This window comes from Eubalaena glacialis, chromosome 7 (assembly GCF_028564815.1).
Source record: "Eubalaena glacialis isolate mEubGla1 chromosome 7, mEubGla1.1.hap2.+ XY, whole genome shotgun sequence".
In the NCBI taxonomy this organism is placed as follows: Eukaryota; Metazoa; Chordata; class Mammalia; order Artiodactyla; family Balaenidae; genus Eubalaena; species Eubalaena glacialis.
This window is the reverse complement of record NC_083722.1, coordinates 72631943-72655665: the sequence shown is the minus strand read 5'-3', so window position 1 is coordinate 72655665 and position 23723 is coordinate 72631943. Positions and strand designations below refer to the sequence as shown.

Below are 23723 nucleotides of genomic sequence, written 5' to 3'. Positions count from 1 at the left end.
TGTTAGCCCCGATTCACTGATTAGGAAATAGAGACTGGAGGGTTTCAGTAACGTTCCTAAGTGTACAGCTATTAAGTGAGAGAGCATAGATTCAGATCTAGGACTGTCTATCTGTAGTGCTAATGCTTTGTATCATTGCACTCTGCTCTTGTGTCCCGCTCATTTCTCTCAGCTTCTATTCATGCTCATAGTTTTGTGAAGTCATGGGGTACATCCACACCTGAGGTTCTTTGATTTGGCTTCTTCCTCTCTGTGGAATGCTTGCTTTGTCCTTCTCTCAGGTTGCAGCTTAAATGTCGCCTTTTCAGAGAGGCTTCCCTCTATATTTGCTGTGAAGGGTCCACCCACCCAATTCCTCTCTGAAATATATTATTTTGTTTTTAGACTCTGTATAGCAGTTTTCTTTTTTTTTTTTTAACATCTTTATTGGAGTATAATTGCTTTACAATGGTGTGTTAGCTTCTGCCTTGTAACAAAGTGCATCAGCTATACATACACACACATCCCCATATCCCCTCCCTCTTGCGTCTCCCACCCTCCCCATCCCACCACTCCAGGCGGTCACAAAGCACCGAGCTGATCTCCCTGTGCCATGCGGCCGCCCCCCACCAGCTATCTGTTTTACATTTGGTAGTGTATATATGTCCATGCCACTCTCCCACCTCGTCTAAGCCGACCCCTCCCCCTCCCCATATCCCCAAGTCCACTCTCTAGTACGTCTGCGTCTCCATTCCCTTCTTGCCCCCAGGCTCTTCATGACCACCCTTTTTCCCTTTCTTAGATTACATACATATGTGTTAGCACATGCCATTTGTTTTTCTCTCTCTGACTTACTTCACTCTGTATGACAGACTCCAGGCCCATCCATCTCACCACAAACAACTCAATTTCGTGTCTTTTTATGGCCGAGCAATAATCTACGGTATATATGTGCCACATCCCCTCCATCCATTCATCTGTCGATGGACACCCAGGTTGCCTCCATGTCCTGGCTACCGTAAATAGAGCTGCAGTGAACACTGTGGTACACGGCTCCCTTTGAACCATGGTTTTCTCAGGGTATATGCCCAGTAGTGGGATCGCTGGGTCATATGGTAGCTCTATTTTTAGTTTTTTAAGGAACCTCCATACTGTTCTCCATAGTGGCTGCATCAATTTACATTCCCACCAACAGTGCAAGAGGGTTCCCTTTTCTCCACACCCTCTCCAGTATTCATTGTTTGTAGATTTTTTGATCATGGCCACTCTGACAGGTGTGAGATGGTATCTCATTGTAGTTTTGATTTGCATTTCTCTAATGATTAATGATGTTGAGCATTCTTTCATGTGTTTGTTGGCAATCTGCATATCTTCTTTGGAGAAATGTCTACCCAGGTCTTCTGCCCATTTTTGGATTGGGTTTGCCTTTTTGATATTGAGCTGCATGAGCTGCTTGTAAGTTTCGGAGATTAATCATTTGTCAGTTGCTTCATTTGCAAATATTTTCTCCTATTTTGAGGGTTGCCTTTTTGTCCTGTCTATGGTTTCCTTTGCTGTGCAAAAGCTTCTAAGCTTCATTAGGTCCCATTTGTTTATTTTTGTTTTTATTTCCATCTCTCTAGGAAGTGGGTCAAAAAGGATCCTGCTGTGATCCATGTCACGGAGTGTTCCGCCTATGCCTTCCTCCAAGAGTTTAACAGTGTCTGGCCTTACATTTAGGTCTTCAGTCCATTCTGAGTTTATTTTTGTGTATGGTGTTAGGGAGTGTTCCAATTTAATTCCTCCACGTGTAGCTGTCCAGTTTTCCCAGCACCACTCACCGAAGAGGCTGTCTTTTCTCCACTGTACACTCCCGCTTCCTTTATCAAAGATAAGGTGACCATGTGTGCGTGGCTTTACCTCTGGGCCCTCCATCCTGCTCCACCGATCTACACCTCTGTTTTTGTGCCACCACCACACTGCCTCGACCACCGTAGCTCTGCAGCACAGTCTGAAGTCAGGGAGCCCGACTGCCCCAGCTCCGCCTTTCTTTCTCAAGATTGCTTTGGCTATTCGGGGTCTCCTGTGCCTCCATACAAACCGTGAGATCCTTTGCTCCAGTTCTGTGAAAAATGCCAGTGGTAGTTTGATAGGTACTGCACCGAATCTGTAGATTGCCCTGGGCAGTATATTCACCCTCACAATGTTGATTCTTCCAATCCAAGAACATGGCATATCTCTCCATCTACCTGCATCATCTCCAGTTTCTCGCATCAGTGTCCCATAATTTTCTGCATACAGGTCCTTCGTCTCCCAAGGTAGGCTTACTCCCAGATATATCATTCTTTTTGTTGCAATGGTAAATGGGAGTGTTTTCTCAATTTCACCTTCAGATTCCCCATCATTAGTGTATAGGAATGCAAGAGACTTTTGTGCATCAATTCTGCACCCTGCTACTTTACCAAATTCACCGATCAGCTCCAGTAGTTTTCTGGTAGCATCTCCAGGATTCTCTATGTATAGTATCATGTCATCTGCAAACAGCGACAGCTTCACTTCTTCTTTTCAAATTTGGATTCCTTTTATTTCTTTTTCTTCTCTGATTGCTGTGGCTAAAACCTCCAAAACTATGTTGAATAATAGTGGTGAGAGTGGGCAGCCTTGTCTTGTTCCTGATCTTAGTGGAAATGGTTTCAGTTTTTCACGATTGAGGACGTTGTTGGCTGTGGGTTTGTCACACATGGCCTTTATTATGTTGAGGTAGGTTCCCTCTATGCCCACTTTCTGGAGAGGTTTTATCCTAAATGGGTGTTGAAATTTGTCAAAAGCTTTTTCTGCATCTATTGAGATGATCATATGGTTTTTATTCTTCAGTTTGTTAATATGGTGTATCACATTGATTGATTTGCTTATATTGAAGAATCCTTGCATTCCTGGGATAAACCCCACCTGATCATGATGTATGATCCTTTTAATGTGCTGTTGGATTCTGTTTGCCAGTATTTTGTTGAGGATTTTTGCATCTATGTTCATCAGTGATATTGGCCTGTAGTTTTCTTTCTTTGTGACATCCTTGTCTGGTTTTGGTATCAGGGTGATGGTGGCCTCATAGAATGAGCTCTCAGGAGTGTTCCTCCCTCTGTGTGTAGCAGTTTTCAACATTTGATATCTTTTTGTTTGTTTATTTTCTCTTCCATCTCCTGCCACTCTTAACTGGAATATAAACTCCATAAAGACAGGGACTTTTTCTTGTTCATCTTTGTGTCTTTAGCATTTTTTTAAAAAATAAATTTATTTGTTTATTTTATTTTATTTATTTTTGGCTGCACTGGGTCTTTGTTGCTGCACGCGGGCTTTTCTCTAGTTGCAGCGAGCAGGGGCTACTCTTTGTTGTGGTGTGCGGGCTTATTGCTGTGGCTTCTCTTGTTGCGGAGCATGGGCTATAGGTGCATGGGCTTCAGTAGTTGTGGCACACAGGCTCAGTAGTTGTGACTCGCAGGCTGTAGAGCGCAGGCTCAGTAGTTGTGACGCACGGGCTTAGTTGCTCTGCGACATGTGGGATCTTCCTGGACCAGGGCTCAAACCCATGTCTTCTGCATTGGCAGGCAGATTCTTAACCACTGGACCACCAGGGAAGCCCGTGTCCGTAGCACTTGGACGGTGGCTGGTGCATAAAATTTAGTTAAATGTTTGAAGGCTGGTTCCTTATAACCTGTTAAATACTACTCATCTTCTTATTTCCTCTAAAGTAGGGGTTGGCAAACTTTTCTAAAAAGGGCCAGATAGTAAATATTTTAGGCATTTTGGGCTATAAGGTCTAAGTTACAACTAGTCAGCTTTGCCATTATAATGCAGATACAGCCATTCATAATATATAAACAAATGATCACGGCTTATTCCAATAAAACTTTTATTTACAGACACTGAAATTTGAATTTCAATTAATTTTTGATATGTCATGATATATTTATTCTTCTATTGATTTTCTCTTTAACCATTTAAAAATAAAAAAATCATTCTTCACTTGCAGGTGTGATAGGAATCCCCAAGACCATCCCCAGGTTTGGAGATTCTCTAGAAGGACTGATGGAACTCAGCATATAGTTGTACTTATGGCTGACATATATCACAGCAACATAGGAAGCATAAACAGATCATAAGGGGAAATAACACAGGCAGAGTCTGGGTGCAGGCTTCCTTACGCTCTCTCCCTTACGTGAGGCATCGCACAGAGTGCGCTCTTCCCACAGCAACACACATGCAGTGTTTCCACCTAGGGAAGCTTGTTTGAGATCAGTGTTTCTACTGGTAATGTAGGGTACCCTCTGCCTAACACATACCAGAATTTCAGGCTGCAGAAGTTTATCATAAGCTGCGTTGTGCACAGTCTAGGCACAGCGAACCACCCTTCTTATCAGTTAACTGTTGACTAGGGACACACTGAGAGTCAATTTCCCAGATTCCATACAAAAACAGGCAGTGGGCCTGATTTAGCTTGTAGGCTATAGATCCTGACCCCTGTCTAAGCAGTTTATTTAGTGCTTTTCAAATAGCAGATTCTTGGAAATATTTGTTTGAAGGAATAATGGAAAAAAATGGCTTCCTTGTGTTCTCTTTAAACTTTACAGTGCCTTAGTCACTGCCAAGGGTCATAATAATTATATAAAAAATAAAATGTTACAGGAACTTAACCATGTAATTATTTGTGCTGTAACCTCTTACCTTTTCCACCGTGGCACTTTTACTTTTCACTATGGAAGTCAGCTGCCTAGTTTAAATTATACGTGGATTTGCCTTTGTTCTTTTGCAAGACTAACATTTAGGTCCTGTAGTCCCCTATCCTCAGAAGGTATTAACACTCTTGGCGGGACTTTGTCTGTAGGGATTGATTATCACCTCCTTCTTTACTCCTCATTCTTTACTCATTTCCTCTGAGATCCGAAATGTCATTACTTTGTTTCACTAAACCTCTGGAGGCAAGAGCCCAGACCAAGTTCCTTACCTGTTATTAAGTAAGATCATGACTAAGATTGTAGCCCAAGTAGTATTTAATTATAAGTTCCCTATTGTTGGAGAATTTTAATGATTTGTGCTTTGAATTTTTACTCACCTCTATGCTTCTGTGTACAATTCTAATTTACTGAATTATTCAAGGTGAATTAGCTTTAATAATGCTGTTTCTTTCCTTTTCTCTGTCCAGTATCATTAAACCTTAAGGTTTCCAGGTAATCGAGAGAGCATTTACCTGTTAAATGAATTACGTGTTTTGATTTTGCAGATGAGCAGGATGAAGAAACAGTCACAACAGGAGGAAAGGTAATGATTTAGTTAGGCCTGGTGCAACAGTAACTCTAACGGTCCTTGTATCAAGCAATAGAAACACTGATTTGGAAGTTTCCTTAGAAATATTCCATTTTAAGGTCCGTCTGATTTTTTAATTTCTTTTTAACACACCCCCAAAATAGTGTGTCTTTCTTGACCCACCCCCCAAATTTTATCAAGAGGAATTTGCCATTTTCCCAGGTAGTATTCCTCATATGCTATAGTTTCTGGTTCCATTACTCTCCTGGTTGCAAGTTAATAATCAGAGCTACACAATATTCCAGATGAGCAGGGACCGTGCCTTGCTTTGATTTTCTCACTCCCATTTCTATTAGTGCAGCCCCAGCCCACAACTGATGTAGCCTTTGATCATACTCTTCACCTTTTTTGAGCCTTAAAGTTAGCTACTTCCTGTTTCATCAGTTTTGCTGCGGAGACATGTCAATAATTAGGCTGTAGGATGGTGTTGGATTTTAGGCAAGGTTTTATTTCTCTTTAAAGAAATGGCACCTTGTTTATTCAGGTTGTCATTTCTAACTGTGTTAAGATGTGTAACTAATTCTTAATCTCCTTGAAATAACTTCCTTAATGCTGAAAATGGTTAGTTCTTTTTTTTCTTTTTCAGTGAGTCAGAGAACTTCCCCCATAGTGACACTTATTGTTGTTTTTTACACAGTCATGAAATGAAAATATTCATGACCGGATTTCAAGGAAAAGTATTTCAAGAAACTCTTCTACAGATGGCTGTTCAGCTGAACTGTTCTTATGATTTTTTCTTTAAAATCAAACTTCTTTATTCAAAGAGCTACTCATAAACATTTATGAATATTACATTTGTAAAAAGATGTCATCTTTTAGAGTAGAAAGTATTGGGTGGCAATAAAAGAGACCAAAATAGAAAACCAAAGAATTACGCCACCCCCCCCTTTTTTTTACGCCAAAGGTGGGAGTACTTTTGAAACTATGGACAAGTCTGTTATGTAACTTAAACCTAAGATGGTTAGAGGTGGTTACTCTAACACCAGTCCCATGATGTCATCCTGCTTCTTTCCTCACTGAGATGATTAAACTGTAGACTGTCAGCCTTTATTCATTTCAATACCAGCCTCTCCCTAGTTTTCCTGAATAAAGAAAATTTTCTGAATTGAATCACATTGAATTTGTAGAACCTATGCCACAAAAACAAATTAACCATGAGCATAGATTTTGCTAGCTTCCCTTGTTTGGGAAATAAAATTCCTTACCTTTGTCATCAATATTAACACATTTGTTTCAATATCATTTAAGTAACAACCAGAGTTTCCTTGATGATTTCATGCATTAAATTTTTTTTTTGATATTCACTGATCTTAAGGAAACTACTGTCTTAAGTTTCTAGCAGTAACTAGATCCTCACCTAAAATAATATAACACAGGAAATTTAGGTTGATTTAAGTTAAAGGTAGAAATTAAACTATGGAACCATTGTAAAAGAATATGATGCAAAATTTGACTGGTTTCTTAACAGAAAAGAATTTTATAAGATTAAAAACAGTAAAAACACCACAGATAAAAGGTTGATAGATAGAACTCTACACAATTTGAAAATATCTGAATGTTAATAAGCTTATTTCCTGTATATTCTTTGTAAAAATGTTTAATCTGAAGTTAATTATGAAGAATCATTGTGATAAATAGAGATTGGTAGATGCTCTACAAGCTGTCTGGTCTGGATTCTTCAAGAATTTTAATGTCATAAAATCTCCCCCAAAAAGGAGTCAGGGGTTAAAGGAGACATGAATATCATATATAATATGGACTCCTTGATCAGGTTCTGTATTGAGGAGAAAAATCTGTAAAGGACATTTATGGGACACTTGGATCCCCTTGAATGTAAAGAGTATGTTGGATAATATTATTTGAAAGTAATTATTACTGGGGGAATTCCCTGGTGGTCCAGTGGTTCGGACTCCGTGCTTTCACTGCTGTTGCCCTCGGTCGGGGAACTAAGATCCCACGTGCAGCCAAAGAAAAAAAAGTAATTATTACTGTTTACTGGTAGCATAAAAAATGTTCTTGTGTTTTGACCTAAAGCAATGCTTTTTGAAATTATTGTATTAGCAAAACCAGGTTTTTAGGTGGAATCATTTGCAAAACCTACATAAATGTGATAAAAGTCAGAACCAATTTTCATCAGTAAGAGTGGTTAAGAGTGTAGGCCCTCTAGCTGGGCTTTCTGGAGTTTTATCCTGTTTATGTCTTGTTAGCTCTGTGCATCATTTTCTCATCCACAAAAGAGATGATAAACAGTACCTGCTGTTATTGTGAGGAATAAGTGAGATATTGCACATATCGCTGTTGGCAGATACTTAGTACTCAGTCTTTGGGATTGGGGAAACCTTATCCTTATGTCTCAGTGTCCTTGTGTTACCTCCTTATAAATAAATTGAGAACTAGTAATTTAGATTTGTGATTCTAGGATTAGGTAAAACTAGACAAATAAGTAGCAGGCTATTGTGGAAAAAGTTTTGGGCTTTCTATGAGTTGATTCCCTCATCTGTAAAAAGGAGGAATAAAATACGCTATCTCATCTGGACATCTTGTGAAGGTACCTTAAAAACTGTGAAAGGCTATTTTTACTTGAAATTTGTTCTCCTGGTCCTTGAAATTGGATCAGCTAGCTGCATTTTCTGTAACCTGCTATTAGAAGTTTGAAAGCTCTTCCATATCTCTCTGTAGTTCTCTTTCTCTGAACTTTGGCTTCTTTTCTATAGGAAGATGAAGATCCTGGCAAAGGTGATCAGAGTCGGTCAGTTGACCCTGGTGAAGATAATGTGACAGAGCAGACCAATCACATTATTATTCCTAGCTATGCATCGTGGTTTGATTATAACTGGTGAGTAGGTCGCTTACATCTGTGAACATGGTAATTAGGAGTGGGAAAACTTTCCTTGAAATTATATTGTGCTCAGGACTTCCCTGGTGGCGCAGTGGTTAAGAATCCGCCTGCCAATGCAGGGGACACGGGTTCGATCCCTGGTCTGGGAAGATCCCACATGCCGTGGAGCAGCTAAGCCCGTGCACCATAACTACTGAGCCTGTGCTCTAGAGCCCACGAGCCACAACTACTGAGCCCACGCGTTGCAGCTACTGAAGCCTGCATGCCTAGAGCCTGTGCTCCACAACAAGAGAAGCCACCTCAATGAGAAGCCCGTGCACCACAATGAAGAGTAGCCCCTGCTCTCCACAACTAGAGAAAGCCTGCGCGCAGCAACGAAGACCCAATGCAACCAAAAATAAATAAATAAATTTATTATTTTTTTTTTAAAAAATTGTGCTCTTCTGCCCAGGTCCCCTCATCAGTAATCACTGTCACACTGGATGAAGGGGGATGGAAAGTTATTTTATTTTAACTTTGGAATGTGTTCTTTTGGTTGTTTTACTTGGGGATAGAAACTATTGTGTTGTAACTTAGGGTTATAAAATTTTGTAAACTTGAACCTGACTCATTTGGAGTCAGTTTTAGTTCAGACAGGCAAATGCTTGAGTATTTAATAATTATAAAATATTGATGTTCATTATATGATTTTTAAACATTATGGAAATATATAAAGAAAAATTCATCTTAGTACCCAGTAATGGCTTCATGTTAATCGGAAACAGGAGCCCTTTCTTGTATAAACCCTGGCATGTAAAAGAGTTCAGGAAAACAACCTCTTCAACACCCTCCCTGTCATTTACCACAGCCACTGTGGCACCCTTGGAACATGGCTGGAAATAAATGGAGATGTACATATCTTACTTATTGATTACTTATGAAATGTAACTCTTTCACGTCAGGCTGATTTTTGTTGGACAGTTTTTTATTTTTAAATATATGTACCAGAACTCCAAATAGATGTTAGTTTCTTTAAGGTACTTTCATTGGAAGGCTGTATACTTAGTCTAGTGATGCTGCCCTTACAATCTCGTGGTCCTGTGCTTATATATATATCTCTTTTAAAACCAACTTAAAGCAATAGGGTGGATGGTCCATTTGAGTCATACCTTATTTTTGTCCAAAATCACAAGGTATGGCCTCTACTATTGAGACTTTTCAGCATACTTTTTAAAACTAACTCTGAATGCTGTTCCTCATTGTTTTGAATAAGTAGAAGCTGAAACAGAATAAGATACCACTTTTCTTTGAAGGTCAGTCTTCATTACATTGATTATTATGTTAAATTACTTTCAAATTTGGAAGTTTCATTATTGTTATTTGTAATTACAGATTAAGATTCAGAATGGCTTGAGAAACTAGCATTTTCCCCTCAAAAGGGAAAGTCATAACAGTACATAGTTTTTTAGGTTTTTATAGGTTACAGAAACACTTCCGTTTGCATGATGATCTTTGCATGTCACAAAGTGTGCTGTTAGATGGACAGTAGAGGTATTAGTTATATCCCTATTTTATAGATAACTACAGCCTCAGTTGAAGTGGTGCAAAGTTGCAGAGTTGCTAATTGGAAGAACTCAGGTTTTCTGATTCCGAATATCCCACTCCTTCTACTACTTGACTCATTCTCAGAACGTAAGGAATCAGCTGCCAGTACTTCAAACATAGATTTTTGAAAAAGAAAGTGCTTGCGATTAAACATTCTTGTGTGTTTTGTTCTTGGTGAAATTGTTTTTGTGGCCTCTTCCTAACCTGTAACATAACAATGAGAGGTATATTAGGACCAGTTTATAATTAATTGCTTACAGTTATTCTCCTTATAATAAAACTTGGAAATTCATTATACATATATCTATGGAACATAAATTCATCTTAGAAATTATCTTCCTGTAAGTTTCCAGGTGATTCATTTTATTTATAGTATTTGATAGTATCCAATTCAAACAATTTAAATGTTACCGAATAATGAAAGAGTGAGTGCTTTTATTTGTGTTCACAGACTGTTGATTTGCTCTTTCCCATGCAATCTCTGTACGTGTTGCATATCTGGAAAGGCACTGAGAAACTAAAATGTGTCATCAGGAAAAATATTGATTAGCATTAATGTCAAAACCTTTGTGCTAAATGTACAGTTGGTTTCATTTGTAGAGTGTTTTAGGCCTGATCATTTCACATGGTCTCTACAGTGCTTATCACCTGTAACATTTTATAAAATTATCAGTGCTTTTTATCTCAATGTTAAAAATTAGTTCTGTGATCTTTTTAAAAGCAGTAAATCACTGAACTATTTAAAAAAATTCAGTTCACCGCAAAGTTTCTGAATGCTGGATGAAAAGGTGCATTAATGTTGAGCTTAAGAAACCGATTACAGTCAGTTTCGTTGTCTTTTGGTCGATCATTCATTTCACCAATTTGTTGCCATGCCAACTACTGTGATTTTTGTCAGCCAATTTCCAAAGAACTTTTCCTAATTTGTGGCTCATCATCTAGTTACGGTGTGTTATGACAAGAACATAAAATCTGAAGCCTTCAGTGTGTTTATAGAACTTTTTGAGTTTGGTTATGGGAATAGAAAAACTACACTAAGTATTGGAGGTGAGAAAGGGAAAGCTTTCTTTAGCTCTATATATTATATATAACTTTATAAATATATATTATATATATTCTTTAATTTTATTATTACATACTGTTAATACATAGGAACTTGTGTAAGCCAGTTAAATTTTGCAAGTAGTGCTCAGTTTTTGGTTTTATCAGTTTCACTTTGAAAATTAAACAAGCTTAGCTCAAATTTCAGGATTTTATTTTTCAAAGAGGACTCCTAATTGTCTTTTTCCCCTTCAGTATTCATGTGATTGAACGGCGTGCTCTTCCTGAGTTTTTCAATGGAAAAAACAAATCCAAGACTCCAGAGATGTGAGTGAAATGTAAAGATGTAATCCTGATACTGTTACATATTTTAATGGAACCAGTATTAAGAAAAATTAATATTTGGATGTGTTTGGCAGGGGGTTCTTAAAGCACCCTTCTGAGTTAATCTTTGCTATTGTCTGAAAGTTTACAAATATCTTACTCTGTTCAGAACAGTGTTCATATCTCAGCTACACATCACTCGTTGCTTCAAAGGAAATTGTTTCAAATTTTTTCTTCCTCAGTCTTGAACTGTTGATACATACACATCAGCTTTTGCAGCTAAAGATTGAATTCAGTAACAGATACTCACTAAACTGAGTTCAGTTTTCTCCCTAACTCACCTTTGTGAGTACCTGTTTGTTATTGATTATATATAATCTAGGAGAAAATGAACCTTTATCTTATTTTCCTGATGAATGACTTTTAATTAAAAGAATGCCAAGGGCTTCCATGGCAGTCCAGTGGTTAAGACTCCGTGCTTCTACTGCAGAGGACACGGGTTTGATCCCTACTCGGGGAACTAAGATCCCACATGCCACGGGTTGCGGCCAAAAAAATTTTAAATAAATAAATAAATAAGAGAATGCCAAGTGTGATGATAATAGCTACATATAAATTGATCTTAATTACATAAAGCATTGTTGTGCTTTTGCATTGGAAGCAGAATTATTAGAAGGAAGAAGTTCATTAGGAAGTATTTTTATCTTTGCCTGGTGACCCTTAATTATAGACTTCCAGAAATCCTTGCCCCCTAAAATAAATCCGTTATCTGTCACACTATAATTACCTTTCCGTGTCTTATCTTCATAGTGTTAATCTGTTTTCTGTTATACACGTGTGACTGCGCAAATAGATGTCTCTTGTTTAAATTGTTTAGGGAAGGATGCTTTTACACACAAAGCACATGGGTGTAATACAGAAAATCTAATAATATATATTTTGTCGTGGTAAATTATCCATGATAGTTTGAGATTCTAAGTTTAGGTGTCAAAGCTAATTTCAGCTTTTCGTAACAAAGCTGTAAGGAGTCATTTAAAACCAGAATCAAAGATTTGGCATAAGAAGCCCAGTCAGGTTTTTTCACCTATTTAGACATGGTATATTCTTCTGGCTAATTTGCCTATTGCCACCAAATTGCAAATTGCCAGTATTTATAAATACTTACAGTTCTTGGCAGTCTGCTATTTAAAAGCACAACTTAGCCCATTTAAACTTGTAAATTCACCTTTCAATCTTTGTTTATCCAGCTGTACTTATACAGGACTCTTTGAATAGTATACCTTTTTTACTCTGACGTACCTAACTTCAAGCTGCTAGTCTTTTGCTTTACTTTTGTGGTAAGAAGTTTTGCTAGGTCTCTACCTTCTTTACACACTTGTTTTAAGTATTTTATGGCAGAAATGCTTGGGTGCACTGTGGATGTGGAATCTGCTATGACTCAGAATCTCAGTTTTTCTCTCCTTTTTTATATGGCTTGTCTTACCTCTGAGTTTGGCTTCATAGGTTCTACTTGTTGCATAGCTGGGATCTCTAAAAAACTGATAGTCAGGAAGTATATAACCATTGTCAGAGCCAGAGCCACCACACTTTGCTGAATTCTAGCTCCACCACTTAACCAGCCTTTTGGTCTGGGACAAATTCTAGTTGTGTGTATGTGTGTGTGTGTTTTGTTTGTAATTTTCTTGGCCACTGTGCCTCACGACATGTGGGATCTTAGCTCCCTGTTCTAGTTGTGTGTGAGTGTGTGTGTGTGTGTGTGTGTGTGTGCATTTTGTTTGTAATTTTCTTGGCCACTGTGCCTCATGGCATGTGGGATCTTAGCTCCCTGACCAGGGATCAAACCTGCGTGGCTTGTGTTGGAAGTACAGAGTCTTAACCACTCAACCGCCTGGGAAGTCCCATAGGACAAATTCTTTAACCCTAATCTATAAATAGAATAATAATAGATCCTACCTTATAGAGAGATTGTGAGTATTAAATGCATTACCACACAGAAAGTCCTTAGACCTATGGCTGGCACACAGTAAATGCTAGGTACATAGTAGTGTAGTTAGGGAGACAGCCTGAGTAACCAAGTGTTATTTGCAAATTCTGCAGGCAACTAAGGATTATTGATTGACCTCTGTGACCAAGGTTGTACTTATTTTACTTCACACTATCTTCATCAGATTACTCTATTGTGCTTATTATATGTTAGTAGACAGTTGTTTTGCATTTTAGGGATTCTTACTCTGAGTTACACTTATGACTGTAAATACTCAGTACATTATCACTATTGTTTGTTGGACTGTTGTCTTAACTTTTTGTTGTATTTGGTTGGGGAATATGGAACTGTTTGGCTCTATGAGTTACTGTTTCTGAAAGGATGTGTGTTCACCTTATGAATTTTGCCATTACTTTTTAGATACTTGGCATATCGAAATTTTATGATCGACACATACCGCCTAAATCCCCAGGAATATTTAACCAGCACTGCTTGTCGGAGGAACTTGACTGGAGATGTATGTGCTGTGATGAGGTAAAAATGTCTTGACTTTTTCTCAGATATTTCACTGCAGGTGGTTAATGATACATTGCTAATGTTAGGTTGACTAAACTGGATGTTTTCTTGGTTAATAAAATACCTAAAGCATCCTTTTTTTTTTTTAATTTTACATTTTACATCTTTTATTGTATGGTCTAATCATAAACTGACCATAGATGGAGAGTGGGTTAGGGTAGGGAGTGGATAAGCTCTGTGCCCAAATCTGTCTAAAGAAAAAACCAAAATGTAGGTCTCCTCCTGTGAGTTTGGTTTATCTGTGAGCTCTTTGACCATGGACCTACATGAACATTTGTTCCCTCATTTCTGTGATTGAAATGATTAGGCTTTATACTAGGTTTGGGGGTGCTATGTTCAACATGATTTTGAGTTTGTAGAAATTGTCCCTCAAACCAAAATTGTCAGTTACTTTGTGATGGTTCATAGCCTACAAGAGAACACGTTTACTTAGGGTTTTTTTTCGTTTGTTTTTTAATGAAATGTAATGATGCTTATGAAGATGATGAGGTACATTCTCTAGATTTTAACTTTAAGAGCTTTATCCTTCAGGGTTCATGCCTTTTTAGAGCAGTGGGGGCTTGTTAATTACCAAGTGGATCCAGAAAGTCGACCCATGGCAATGGGACCTCCTCCGACTCCTCATTTCAATGTATTAGCTGATACCCCCTCTGGGCTTGTACCTCTACATCTTCGATCACCTCAGGTAAATTAGTGCAGCCTTTTTTTCAGGTCTGGGTGGTAATAGACAACCACTTCTAGCATTTATATTCAGGAATTACTATTATAGTCATATAATAGTGCTGTTCCTTAGCTGATAGGTTATGTTTGTTTGTTTTTGTATGTTGTAAATGTTTGAGTCCATAAGAATATTTAGTTGTTTAGGATAATGCTCTCCCATTAATGCCAAGAGTCTATGCTTTATCCTGTTATAGATTTGCTTTCATAACTCATGGCTCCTTTATCACTTCTGCCATCAAAGACACTAGTAAAGAAGCAGACTGTATAAATGTGTTAAATTGTTTAGAACTTCTTCCCCTTCCTAACATTTGGAAAGTGGACATCTATGCACACGTTCTTTTTTTTTTTTTTTAATCTCTTCTATAGAACTTTTAAAAAAATTTATTTAATTTATTTATTTTTGGCCGCGTTGGGTCTTCGTTGCTGTGCTCTGGCTTTCTCTAGTTGCGGCGAGCAGGGGCTACTCTTTGTTGCAGTGCATGGGCTTCTCATCGCTTTGGCTTCTCTTGTTGCGCAGCACGGGCTCTAGGCACGCGGGCTTCAGTAGTTGTGGCTAACGGGCTCTAGAGCACAGGCTCAGTAGTTGTGGTGCACGGGCTTAGTTGCTCCGCGGCATGTGAGATCTTCCCAGACCAGGGCTCGAACCCGTGTCCTCTGCATTGGCAGGTGGATTCTTAACCAGGGCACCACCAGGGAAGTCCCTTGAAAAGATTATTATGTCAATCGGATTATGTATACCATTCAGTTGGAATAACACGAATCTAACCTATAAATTGCCCTCCACTGTGAAATATTAAAGAAGACTTGTCTATTTTCTCTGTGGCTTAAGAGAGGCAAAAAAAAAAAATGTTTCTTACATGTTGAATTTTTGTTAGAAGTGTAGTATAAGGTGTAGGTATTTATTTTTTTGTAGAATCTCTAGTGGTTTAAGTGCCAATATTAAACAGCCTTAAAAGCCTCTGTCCCCTTTACTTTGTAGAGGTTAATACAGCCATTTATCATTTATTTGACTCATAGGTTCCTGCTGCTCAGCAGATGTTAAATTTTCCTGAGAAGAACAAGGAAAAACCAATTGATTTGCAGAACTTTGGTCTTCGTACTGACATTTACTCCAAGAAAACCTTAGCAAAGGTAAGGATTTTTCTATAGGGACATACGGACTACAAGCTAGCATGTGCTCTTTGTCCTTCTTCCTTCTAAGGAGCATCATTTTCCGTAAGAAACTTGTTTTACTTTCTGTAGGGTAAGGAGGTGCTTTCTACTTAAATCTGATGACATTTTGTAAAAGTCACTTATCTTACCTTAGTATGGTTAGAAGATAGGTGTTTAAAAATAACTGTGATTAATGTGTTAAAATGAAGGGGAAAATGGAGAATTTCAACAGAGAATGGGAATATATAAAAAGAATCAAATACCTATTGAACAATTGAAAATATACTGAAATTAACCCATTGGATAGGTTTAACAGCAGGCTGGACACAGCAGAAGACAGGATTAGTGAACTCAGGTTAATAGATACATTGAAACTGAAACAGCAGGAGAAAAAGAAATTGGTTGAAGTTGAGGGGACAGGACAAAGAGAAAAGAGTACAGAGACACATGAGATACAGTCAAAAGAATTAATATTTATCATTAGAGACCTATGAGAAGAGAAAGAATGGTGCAGAAGCAATACTTGAAGAGGTAAGGCCTAAAAATTTTCCATAACTAATGAAAAGATACCAACTCACAGAATAAGAGAGACTGAACATATCCAAGTTTGGATATAGAGAAAACCATACTCAGGCACATGGTGCTTAAACTCTTTTTTTTTTTTTTTTTTTTTTTTTTTAATTTATTTATTTTTGGCTGCGTTGGGTCTTCGTTGCTGCGGGCAGGCTTTCTCTAGTTGAGGTGAGCGGGGGCTACTTTTTGTTGCGGTGCATGGGCTTCTCATTGTGGTGGCTTCTCTTGTTGTGGAGCACGGGCTGTAGGCACGTGGGCTTCAGTAGTTGTGGCACATGGGCTCAGTAGTTGTGGCTCGCGGCTCTAGAGCAGAGGCTCAGTAGTTGTGGCACACGGACTTAGTTGCTCCACGGCATGTGGGATCTTCCCGGACCAGGGCTCAAACCCGTGTCCCCTGCGTTGGCAGGTGGATTCTTAACCACTGCACCACCAGGGAAGTCCCGGTGCTTAAACTCTTAAAGCTAACATCTTAAAGCAGCCAAGGAGCGGGGGGGGTGGGGAAGGACACATTAAATTCAGAGGCACAATGATAAAACTGATGTCTGACTTTTCAACAGAAGTGATAGAAACCAGAGGACAGTGTAATAATATTTTTAAATGCTGAAAGGAAAATTGTCACTCTGAAATTCTGTATCTAGTAGAAATACCTTTCAAAATAGAAAGTGCAATAAAGGCGTTCACAGACATTCAAAAGGTGGAGCAGTTATCACTAGTTCACAATGTAAGGACACTAAAGGAAGTTCTTCAGGATGAAGGGTAATGATTCCAAATGGAAGCACATGATGCTAGAGAAGGAGTAAAGAGCATGGAGAAGTGTAAATAAGTACTTAAATATAAAGGAATGTAGACTTTTTAAACAACGAACATTTTGGGGGGTTTGTAACATGTAGAAATGACAAAAATAGAAAGGCAGAAGAAGAATAAATTGAGTTAAACTGTTGTAAAGTTCTGAAATTGTTGAGAAAGATTGATTATAGGGTAAACTAATAATTTGATAAAGCATTTTGGGAGGGGACTGGATCTACATGGAAGAATAAAGAGTGCCAGAAGAGGTCAACATATGGGTCAGTATTAAAGACACTTCCCTTTTATTTTTAATTGTTTAAAAGGATAATAGACTGTTTAAACCAAAAATAACAATATGTATTTAGGTTCACAGCATATTGATGTTAAGGACCAAACATCACTCAAAGGAGAGGAAAAGGAATTGGAAGTATACTCTATTAAAGTTCTTACACTATATGTGACAGTGCTAAAATATTATTTGAGAGTACACTGTGACAGTTTAGAGATGGATATTGTAAATCTTAGATTAACTATTTAAAGATGCATAACTAATAAGCTAATAATGGAATAAAAACAGCATAATACTTCACAAAAATGTTACTCCACAAGAGGGAAGGAAACAAGAAAACAAGGAACAGATGGGAAGAATAGAAAATAGCAAGATGGAAGATTTACATCTGACCATCGGGATAGTAGTATCGAATTGAACATTAATGGTTTTAATATTCCAATTCAGCAGCAGAGATTGTCAAATGGGATAAAAAAAATCAAGGACAAACGTATTGTCTACAAGAAACCCACTTTAAATACAAACACACAGACCAAAAGAAAATGAGTGGGAAAAGACATACCTTCTAAACAAAAGGAAGCCAGAATCACTATATTAATATTTATAAAAGTAGTAGACATCAGAACAACTTATTTTACCAGAAGTAGAGGCATTTCATAATGATAAGGGGATTGATTAATCAAGAGGACACAATCATCCTAAATACGTACGTACCTAATTAAAGAGCTTCGAAGTACGTATAAAGCAAAAACTGACAGAACAGAAAGGAGTAATAGGCAGACACTCAAGTATAGTTGGAGATTTCAACGATCCTTTCTCGGTAATTGATAGAACAAATAGACAAAGTCAGCAAGAGTATAAAAGACCTACAACGCCACTATCAACCGGTAAGACCTATTGGTATTTATAGAAGATTCTGCAGAATAGCAGAAACACATTGTTTTAAAGTTCTCGGGGGGACTTCCCTGGTGTTCCAGTGGTTAAGACTCCATGCTTCCACTGGAGGGGGCATGGGTTCAATCCCTGATCAGGGAACGAAGATCCCACGTGCCGTGCAGTGCAGCCAAAAAGTAAAAAAAAAAAAAAAATAATAAAATTCATGGGGAATACTCAACAAAATGTACACAATTCTGAGCAATAAAATTAGTATCATAAGTTTTAAAGGATTGAAATTATACAGTGTGGTTGTATGATTTTATACATATGGAATGAATGTGGTTGACTCACCACAGCAAAATTAAACTTGAAACCAAAAGTAGGAAAACAATAGAGAAGATTAATAAAATAAGATGTTTATTTGAAGAGATCAATCAATTTGATAAACCTCTAACCAGAGTGATCAAGAAGAAAAGAGAAAACACAAATCCCTGATCAGGAATGAAAGAGTACATCACTGTTGATTCTACTTATATATAAAGGCAATAAAGAATATGCTTAACAACTTCATGGTAATATTTGACACTCTGATGAAATGGGCAAATCCCTTGAAAGCAACAAAATATAAAAGTTGGGACTTCCCTGGTGGTGCAGTGGTTAAGACTCCGTGTTCCCGATGCAGGGGGCCCAGGTTCAATCCCTGGTCAGGGAACCAGATCACACATGCATGCTGCAGCCAAGAGTTCGCATGCCACAACTAAGGAGCCTGCGTGCTGCAACTTAGGAGCCTGCAAGCCACTACTAAGAAGCCCGCCTGCCACAACTAAGACCCAGTGCAACCAAATAAATAAATATATTTTTTTGAAAAACCAAGATATAAAAGTCTTTCCAGGATAGAGATAACTTGGCATATTAGGTTAAAAATAATGTCCTCCGAAGAAATCAGGTCCTCATGTCTGTAACTTGTAAATATTACCTTATATGGAAAAAGATTCTTTGCAGATGTGATTAAGTTAAAGACTTTTAAGATGAGGTAATCCCGTATTATTCTGGTGGGCTCTGAGTACCATCACATTTGTCCTTATAAGAGAAAAGTATAGAGATTTTACAGACAGGAGGAGGCTGTAAAATCCATGTGACCTTGGATACTGGAATGAGGTGGCTACAAACCAAAGAATTCTGGGGCAGCCACCAGAAGAAGGAAGAGACAAAGAATTTATTCTCCCCTAGAGCTTCCAGAGGGAGCATTGCCCTGCTAACACCTTGATTTTGGTCCAGTCATAATGATTTTGAACTTCTAGCCTCCTGAGCTGTGAGAGGATAAATTTTTGTTATTTTAAGCCACCAAGTTTGTGATAATTTTTTAGAGCAGCCACTAGAAATTATACACTTGAACCACCTTATTAAAGTGTATAATTTATACACTGTTATACAATATCTATATGTAGTTAAACATCTTCTTAAAAACAAAACTCTATGCCCAGATGATTCTGCTGATGAATTTGTACCAAGCACTTAAGGAAGAAATAATACCAATCTACACAAGCTCTTCCAGAAAGTAAAAGTGTAGAGAACACGATTATAGCTAAACATATATGTACCCCATTATCCAACTTCTGGCTATATAGACCAGATAAATGGGTTTATAAAAGAATGTGCGAGAACATCCATAGCAGCCTTACCCAGGATAGCCAAAAACTGTAAATAATATAATAGGTAAATTGTGGTTTATTCAAACAATGTAATGCTACACAGAGATGAAATGTTTTACTTCTTCATATAACAATGAGGTTGAATCTACTTACCATAATATTGGACAAGAAGCCAGACCCATAAACTACATACTGAATGGTTTTGTTAATATAAAATTCAGATCCACAGAAACTAGCCTACGATTGTAGAATTCAGAATAGTGTGTATCAATACTTTTGTGGTTTGTTAACAACTGGAGGTTAAAGGGGGGGGGCCTTTTGAGTATTGATTTGAGTGTTGTTACGTGGGTGTATAAGTAGAATTGTAGTCACACTGTACACATAAGATTTGTGTATTTTGTTGTACATATATTTTACCTCAATAAATACAAAAGAAAGAAATTCTAAAATCATGTAGAAACCCTGGTCCTGATGAAGTTACTCAAGTTGTAATCAAGAGGAGAAACATTAACTGACTTAAGCCGGTAGGAATGGGGAAAATCCTTTCTATGCTTTGTGGCTGAGAAGTGGGGAAATGGTTGCTGTGGACCTACCCGGTAAATGTCATTCGTGTCTAGGTTCTACAGATCTGCCCTATATTTGGGTCTTCTTTTTCAGAATTTAGATGAAATATTGATGAATTTTGTTCCACTCAGGGCTCCATATCTGATTGATGGTCACTTCTGATGTTTGTTCATTAAGCGTAGCCTTTGGGGGAATTCCCTGGCGGTCCAGTGGTTAGCACTCCGTGCTCTCACTGCCAAGGGCCTGGGTTCCTGGTCGGGGAACTAAGATCCCACATGCTGCCAAAAACAAAATAAAAAAGAGTAGTCTTTGGTTCTCTTAAAGTAATCCTCAAGGAGTCTGAGCAGTGTATTGGGAGTTAAAGCTACATACATCTTTTCTTCCTCACAAAGGCATACTTTAGGCTCTTAATCCTGCAATTCTTAGATTCCTCTTCTTATTCTGTATTTAAAGACTAGTTATTTTTAGTACATTTTTTGCAAATGAACAAATATTTCATAATGATATAGATTGAATATTATGGAGACCTAATAAATCATAATTTTTACCTGCAGTGTATAGCACAATCGTGCAGAAAGGTTGAGTCAAATGAATTGAGAAACTTTATTGACACAAAGAAATCATGGACTATAGAAGTTTTCTCTTCATTTCTTAAATTGTAATCTCCCAAAATAGAATTTTCAGAGAAGGGATAATATGTTAGAATGTGTATTTTGAATTAGTAACATATGGCGGCTAAAGAATAATGTCAGGTATACTACACAGCCAGTCCTCTCAATGAATGGAGTAGAATCTGCAAATCAAGAAGTATGAATCAATTGATTTGGTTTTACACAACACAGCCTTGGTTTTCTTATAAATAATAGAAATAAGTGGTCTAAGTAATCCATGTCTAATGTCTAAGTAGTCCATGAGTCCTTGGTAGATAGCAAGAAATCTTTGAAATAAGCCAGCCTTTCTGTTGGGAGTTTTGGTTCCTTATGTGTTTTATTGTTGTTACTCAGGGACTTATTTTGGTGGTTTGCAGAAAACAGTCTGCAGAACTTAGAAGGGAATCCTGATGAGCTCCATATTCAACCTTTAGGAATGAGTAAATAATTTCTGAATTTTTTTCTTTAGAGTAAAGGTGCTAGTGCTGGAAGAGAATGGACTGAACAGGAGACACTTCTACTACTGGAGGTAAGCAGATTAGTGATGGAGCCCCTTTATTCATATGAGATGGGTGCTAAGTTTCTGTGACTAGCATTTTAAATATACCTTTGGAATTTATCCTGAGAATTTTCAATCCATGTAATGAGTTTTATTTAAATATCACACTGGAGGTGATGTGCTAGCTGTCAGTAGGGGAGATCAAGCCTGGATATGTGTTATTTTGGCTCAGGTTGGGTTCTTTTTGTTTTAAATCTGTTGCCAACAATTAAATATTGCAGATTTGCCAAAACAGTCTAGATATCTAACTCTTCCTCCAAAATTAGAAGATCTGGCAACTCTGGGCCCTTATTCTCCGATAGCAATAATTAGCTGGCTGGCCTTGGGTAGCAGATGTTCCTTTGAAATGGGGCATTTCTTCATAGTCCAAATTTTCTTAACTTAGCCCACCTCAGTCATTGTAGATTAGTTCCCTAGTGCTTGTATGCATTTGAGTGTACAACCTCCATATTTCCCAAAAGGATTTCTGAGAAGTGGATGAAGATACCTGCCATTGAAAAAATTATCTTAATTATGAAAGCGGAAGACTGATAAGCCCGTGATTATGCATCGTGTCTCTGTCAGTCAGCATATTGAATGCTTTTTTAATTTCGTTATGTCTTTAGAGATTCTTGCAAATTCTTACAGAACTAGATCTCGGAATTATTTCTACCCTGAAGGGTAGGAAAAAGAGAGTATTTGGTTTCATATTTATCAACCATTTCCGAAGAAGGGACCATTTGTCTTTAGTTATAGAACAACAATTGTTGGGGTAAAATGGAGACTTCATTACACTACTTAGTATTTGTGGATAGTATGTGTGGGAGCTGAATTAGGACCAAATGAGGAAGTTTATTGTTAAATATGTTAGGAATGCTTTTGCCTACATGGAACAGAAAATCTGATGAGCAATACATTAAACCAAAAGAACTTTGGTTTTTTGTTCAACTAGATTTCTTCAGAATGGCAATTCCAAGATTCTTTCCACTGTTCAGTTATATCATCAGGTCCCTAGTTTTTCTGTTGTTTTGTTCTGCCTTCCTTAGCTGTCCACATTCTGTCTCTTTGTGTTCTGGTCACAGGAAGGCTGGTAGTTAGTTCCAGACTTCTCATCCCTATTTAAAACAGGAAGAGAATTGGAAAAGGCACCTGGGGACTTCTCTTCCTGGGCTCTTCTTGTGAGGAAAAGCTTTCCCAGAAGCCCCTCATCAGTGTTTCCTTTCTATCTCACTGATCAAATGGGTCTCATAAACACCTAGTACTGCATGTGATCCTGGGAAAACAAATACATGGCTTTCTAGTTTCAATAGTGGGGTCAACCTGGGAGAAGTTGATGATTGCTGCTGGTAATTTACTGGCAGCATCTACACCAATTATAACTGTAACATTAGAGCAGTGAATTTATGGAGGAAGAGAGCTCCCTTTCACTGGAGTACTGCATCTGATTGAAACTTGTATATCGTATAAAATATGCAATTCAGAAATCAAGTATCAAATAAAAGATTAGACTAGGTCAGCAGTTCTCAAACTTTCTGGGCTCAAGAAACACTTGTACTCTCAAAATTTTGTTTGCGGACTCCAAGGAGTTTTAATTTATGTGACTTTATCAGTATTTTTTTAATTAAAAATTAAAACTGAGAAAAATATTTAATTCACTTAAAATAACAATGAACCCCTTTTGAGTTAACATAATTAACATTATTATGAAAAATAGCTTTTGAAAAAAGATATTAGTGAAAAGTGTAGCATTTATATATTTTAGCAAATCTATAATGTTTGGCTTACTAGAATACAGCTGGATTTTCATATTTGCTTTTCTACCAGCTATATTGTTTTAGTTTAAGTATATTAGGAAAGTCTGGTATCACCTGGATATGTAGTTGGAAGCAGGAGAAGTATCTTAATGGCCTTTTCAGGTAATTATGAATATTCTTCTTTGATACAGGCATCTCCCTCCTTTTTTTTTTAAACAAATTGAAGGTTTGTGGAAACCCTGCATTAAGCAAGTCGGTTGGTGCCATTTTTCCAACAGTATTTGCTCACCTTGTGTCTCTGTGTCACATTTTGGTAATCCTCACAATATTGCAGACTTTCTTTTGTTATTATATTTGTTACAGTGATCTGTGATCAGTGGTCTTGAATGTTACTGTTGCAAAAAGATTACACACTGAAGGCTCAGATGATGGTTAGCATTTTTTAGCAACAAAGTATTTTAAAATTAAGGTACATACAGTGTTCTTCTTAAGACATATAATA

At 37.6% G+C, this 23723-nt stretch overlaps 1 protein-coding gene across 3 annotated transcripts in view; it reads left to right on the top strand.

The window, feature by feature from the left end:
- Positions 1–23723, top strand: part of SMARCC1 (SWI/SNF related, matrix associated, actin dependent regulator of chromatin subfamily c member 1) — a 181105-nt gene that overhangs the window by 83317 nt on the left and 74065 nt on the right. For all 3 annotated transcript variants that reach the window (XM_061196677.1, XM_061196678.1, XM_061196679.1), the window contains exons 13-19: positions 5237–5274; positions 8034–8155; positions 11039–11110; positions 13512–13625; positions 14199–14352; positions 15405–15518; positions 21399–21458. In XM_061196677.1, coding sequence (XP_061052660.1) covers positions 5237–5274; positions 8034–8155; positions 11039–11110; positions 13512–13625; positions 14199–14352; positions 15405–15518; positions 21399–21458 — 674 coding nt within the window. The remainder of the gene's footprint in view (positions 1–5236; positions 5275–8033; positions 8156–11038; positions 11111–13511; positions 13626–14198; positions 14353–15404; positions 15519–21398; positions 21459–23723) is intronic.